The following is a 5,115-nucleotide window of genomic DNA, read 5'->3' as shown; positions in this document are numbered from 1 at the left end:
TCTTTATTTGGCTTCATTTCGGCATTTAAACACATACCTACCTATCTAACTAACGTCGTAGCAGTCTCGGAATGGACGATCCGACAAAATCCTGTATAGTAATTTCCAAATGGTAATGGCCATTGTGTGCCACTTCATTTGATATATGAATTGTGTTTGAGAAATGATACATTGCTTTTGATAATAGTATTTATTGAGATTCATATATTATATAATACATAGATATATACAAATTGAAATATTACAATTGTAAAATTACTAGTTTTTTAATGTCTTATCATCTGCCTATTTTAAAGAAAACTATATGTAAATGGTCGTAGAAATATGCTATTTTTTATAACTCTGCATAGTGAAATCTAATACACCTGTTAAATGCACGATGAATAAATTTTCTAAAAAAACTACACAGTATGCCCGAATAGGGAAATAAATCGACAACCAACTAAACAAATCCAAATTATGGCTGTTGGGGTTAGTACGAAACTCATCACGCCATATTAATGATGTCGACAAAGACACTATGTCAGCACTGCTTTATCTTCTTGTATCCGTACGGGTATGAATCGTAACCGCTGAAACGTCTCTTCAATAAATTTGCTCGAAATATTTTCTCTTTTTGGCTGGTTAACACCTGATGCTGTGCGGTCCTCTCAAACGTAGTGTACAATATTTTTTTCGGAATCTCTTCATTGATTATCAAATTTTTCATGGTGTTGAAGTTAACAAGCTTTGATGTCTCGTGATTGATGCATATACCCTTAACCTTGCAGGATTGAAAGTACTTATCCTGTGTTGGGGAATATACAACAAAACCATAATTTTTTGGCCCTCCAGAGGCAAATTCCGTAATATAGCTACCTGCGCCATAGCAATCAAGCTCGTTTGTCATGTCCCCAATAAATTCGCCCGTTTGGGGCTCGTATTCTCCTTCTCGCGATATATAAATTATACTGTCCGTATCAAAGTATAAAACACGATCACCCAATCGTTCCATGTATGAATATAACTTCAAACGAGCTTGTGCTGTGACGTATGCTGCAATGGATACATTAACTGTACTTAAAAGGGTGTATGATTCCTCTTTATGCTGATAGTTTACCACTAAAGTGTCTTCGTTTATTGGTAAGATGCCTACAACATCAATTGTAGGATCGAACAGAAGTGCATACAATTCCACCGGTTGGTTAATAATTTTGGTTTTAGGTTGGTTCTCTCGTTGACCGAATTTTCCGAAAAATGAATTTAAGATTAATTTTGCTAACGAACGTAGACCTGGGTTCAATTCAATTTTATCAAACTCCAATAATATACCTTCTTTTTCATAAAATCGTGCAATATAGGCTCGTTTTTCTTTGTCAGTTTTGCAGTTAGATGGCCACCCGCTCGCTTCTTGTTTGATTTTAATAAATTTATTCATCATTTCAGTAAATAAACCACCTGACTTGCCATCATACTGCTCCGTTTTATAACTCCAAACTTCGTATACCTCCATAATCCTATAACCCTTTTCTATAGATTTGACAATTTCGTCGGCCACCCATGTTCCCACAATGGCTCTATCGCCTATTTCGTGGGAACAATCCTCCTGCGTAAAATTTTTAGCACAGGAATAACACAGAGGGAACATTAATTTATTATTTAACTTTATTGGAAGAACGGGATGAAATAAATTTTGTGGAGGCAGTACCTTGCATTTAATAAGTCCATCGACTTTTGTGACGTCGAGATTGGCACAGTCGCTCCCTACTAAGACCTGAGGATGGGCAATAGGAAATTTGCCTACTTTGCAAATGTAGGGATACAATGAACAGATATCGATGTAATTGATCTTTTCTCCGTCTTTTACTTTATAGTAGGACTTTATGTTACCGGTTCGACCGCCGTAAAAACTGTCTCGCGCGTTTAATGGAGCAAAATGTACCAATGGGTGTTCAGACACATACTTATTTATGTTGGGGTTTGTATCTTGTTTAAATTCACATTCCCATTTTACTATTACCTCGTAACCTAGTTGATTAAGGTGATTGATTTTTGACAAGGTATTTTCGTATCTTAAATCCATCGTTTCGTACGAGTTACTGTGTATAGGTTTGTCGCGATCATTTTTAAAACATTTTACACACCCATGATAAAAGCACCCCATCATTTCAAATACCTGATTTGTTTGTGGACAATACCCATCAACAGGCAAACCACCGATGACGATTTCTTTCTGTTTGGCAGCGTGCACGATGTCTATTCCTCGCACCTTTTCCTCCCATATTAACCAGTGAATTGCTACTTTTGATTGATTATCGCGGTATCGATATCCCTGTCTAGGAATCAAACCGATCGTGTCTGTTTTCAAAAAGTTACGACGAAACAGTTTATTACATGCGCTGGCAATCGTACATGCCTCTGTATACGGACACACATTTCCGGATTTAATTAATAATTCTCGAAATTTCAGGCAGGCGAGCGTTAATATATTTACATCGGATATGCAATAAGAGACAATTTCCTTTTGCATATCAAAGATGTTGTCTTTATTTTCGGTGTACCAACTAATAAATTTATCTCTTTCGTCGGTCTTCATAGCATCTGGATTATAATACTTCATATCGGGATACGGTCCTACATAATTTTGATTTTCGGGTGTATTAAAGTGATGCGGAAAAAATCCTTTTCGAAAATCGTCTGTTAAACCGAACGCTTTTGGTAACTTGGCGAGGGACATGGGAAAATAGTTCAAAGAGTCTAACAGTTTCACATTATTGATACTCAGGGAAATTATTTTTGAACCTCTCATAATTAATTCTGGTTTGAACTGAGTTTTGGTTAAAATATAATTCAAAATAAATTGATGGTCGTAAGCCTGCCCATTGTGTGCCAAAACTATTACATGTTTGAACTTCTTTCTTATCTCTAAAATATGTTGAAAAAACGTCTCAATTATGCTGCTCATATTTAATACCTGTTGACGTACACCACACTTTCTGCAAACAACTTTCTCGATTGGATAATCGATGCATACTTCGCACCTCTGATTGAAAACACATAAATTTGGTTCATGCAAAGATTTTCCATCAGATACAGTTTTGTTTTGCGTGCATTCTAAATCGTAAAAAATAAAAAGGAAATCTGTTAATTTTGGTGAAGAGGAATCCAAGGGCATATAACAAAGATGATTATTTGGTCGGTTTTGGTGACATATATTGCAATAAATTGTATTACAACTGTGAGTTCGCCCGGCTAAAACTATTTTGTAGCACGTACGACATTTAAAAAATTTTTCACAAACCGATTTATCTTCTTTTCCCGAGTGAAGTTTATGGTTACTGAAACATAAATTTGAGACAAAATTCCTACGGCAATCAGCGCATTTAATTATCAGCTCTCGATCACATGCGGGGGACCGTTTACAAGATATGCAAATACTGGCACAAATATGACCCCCTTTATTGTTATAGGGGATATGGCAAGGTTCGCAATAATATCGGCACACAAAAGCCGACGTTAGTGAAGTAATAACATTGTAATGATTTTCAAAATATAATAGATTGATTGTCAACTTTGCGTCTGAGTTGCCTTCAAATATGACTTCGCGCCCTTTAGTACCGAAATTATATACCACAATCTTAAAGTTGTTACCAAAATAAGATTGGAATTTGTTCAGTTCGGGTATTCCGCCACCGTTTGCCTCAATGTATACTTCAGCTTCCTGCATCAACTGTTTCGCCTTATTTAACTGAACATGACCTCTATCTCTTCTTATGTTCTCATAACCAGAATCGCCCGTGACTTTAGCTATGGCAACAACAAGAGCTCTGGGTAAACATAAGTTATCTGTATTTTTAATGGAAATAATCCCCTTTCGAGCAGAGCATTCTTCCTCAAAATTGTTGTAGTTACCCGCCTTAATCCTACCTTTGCCGGATGGCACCCGGATAATTGTAGCCTCCAAACAGAAGGTTTCCGTACTTAAACCAGCTGAATTAGATTGATAAATGCTCGAAATTAATCCCCAAATATCTTCAAAAGATACCGATTCGGCAGGCTGGAATCGTAAGTACCCTCCCCCTCGCGAAAACTTTTTAGAACAAAAATTAAACCCGATCATATCAGAAGGAGAAACGTCAGTGCATATATAAGAGATTATTTGGTTGATGGCTGTTTTGATCCACAACACTGTGTTTTCATTGGGTGGAACGTCTTTGATTTTGAATTCTATTGTACGCCCCCTTAATGCGAACCTTTTAACGTTCTTTTGAAATTCGCCAACAATTTCGTATTTGGCCATAGTCACCAAAAAAAAAAGTTTGAATGGGGGTATAGGTAATTACCGAGTGAATCTGAAAGTGCTTACCTAGTTACAACACACCAGTGATGTACTTTTTATAGCGGCGAGAATTAGCTACCTACTCGCAATGATGCGATTGAAAAAAATGTTATTAATAACCTACTTTGCGTAATAATTATCGTGCAGAAATCTTACTCCTAGATACACTTAAACAAAAACCTTATCGCGCTGATAGCTATTTTTTCTTAAGTCTGATTCGAATTCGAATGCAAAACTGATTTTGGCATGCACGAGAATACCAACTTAATATGGAATTGGTAAGCCAGAAAAGAATTCAATCTGTGCGGCTCACAGGTACGTTTACACTTCGAAGTGCTTCTTTATACTGTCGACTTTGCACAGGTGCACTGACTTTATAAGAATGCATTACCTAGATATTTATCACGTGATCTATGATACAGATTATGCAATGAGCTTTAAAAATTGCAAAATTGGTGGAAGACATAATGCAGACCTTCTAATCGGTCTGTAATTTTTTACTAGGCGTAAGTACGAAGATTTCTTTACCAAGAAAAATATGAACTAACTGCCTCAATGTTCAAATGGATACTGATACGGTCTTCCGCTAATTGAAATTTTATTGCAGGTGTGTGATCACGTGATTTAACGTTATGCAACGCAAGTCTAAACGAAAATAAAGATTACTTTCAAAATCGGTGCAGATTTCAAACACCCCTCAGAAAACATACACGAATTTCACGATTGCCTTATTTTTGTTTATCCATTTATTGCCTAAAAATAATTAGAACGTAATTTATATAGCATACCCACGATTA

General features: G+C 36.2%; 1 protein-coding gene across 1 annotated transcript; it reads right to left on the bottom strand.

The window, feature by feature from the left end:
- Positions 1-523: 523 nt before the first annotated feature.
- Positions 524-2,716, bottom strand: LOC116182583 (probable DNA polymerase). Its single transcript, XM_031503122.1, has one exon. The coding sequence runs from the start codon at positions 2,714-2,716 to the stop codon at positions 524-526; it is 2,193 nt and encodes a 730-aa protein (XP_031358982.1).
- Positions 2,717-5,115: the final 2,399 nt, after the last annotated feature.

The sequence above is a fragment of the Photinus pyralis genome, unplaced genomic scaffold, assembly GCF_008802855.1.
Source record: "Photinus pyralis isolate 1611_PpyrPB1 unplaced genomic scaffold, Ppyr1.3 Ppyr1.4_unclustered_Scaffold606, whole genome shotgun sequence".
Lineage (NCBI taxonomy): Eukaryota > Metazoa > Arthropoda > Insecta > Coleoptera > Lampyridae > Photinus > Photinus pyralis.
Note: the sequence above shows the minus strand (reverse complement) of the source record. Positions and strands in the feature narration are given on the sequence as shown.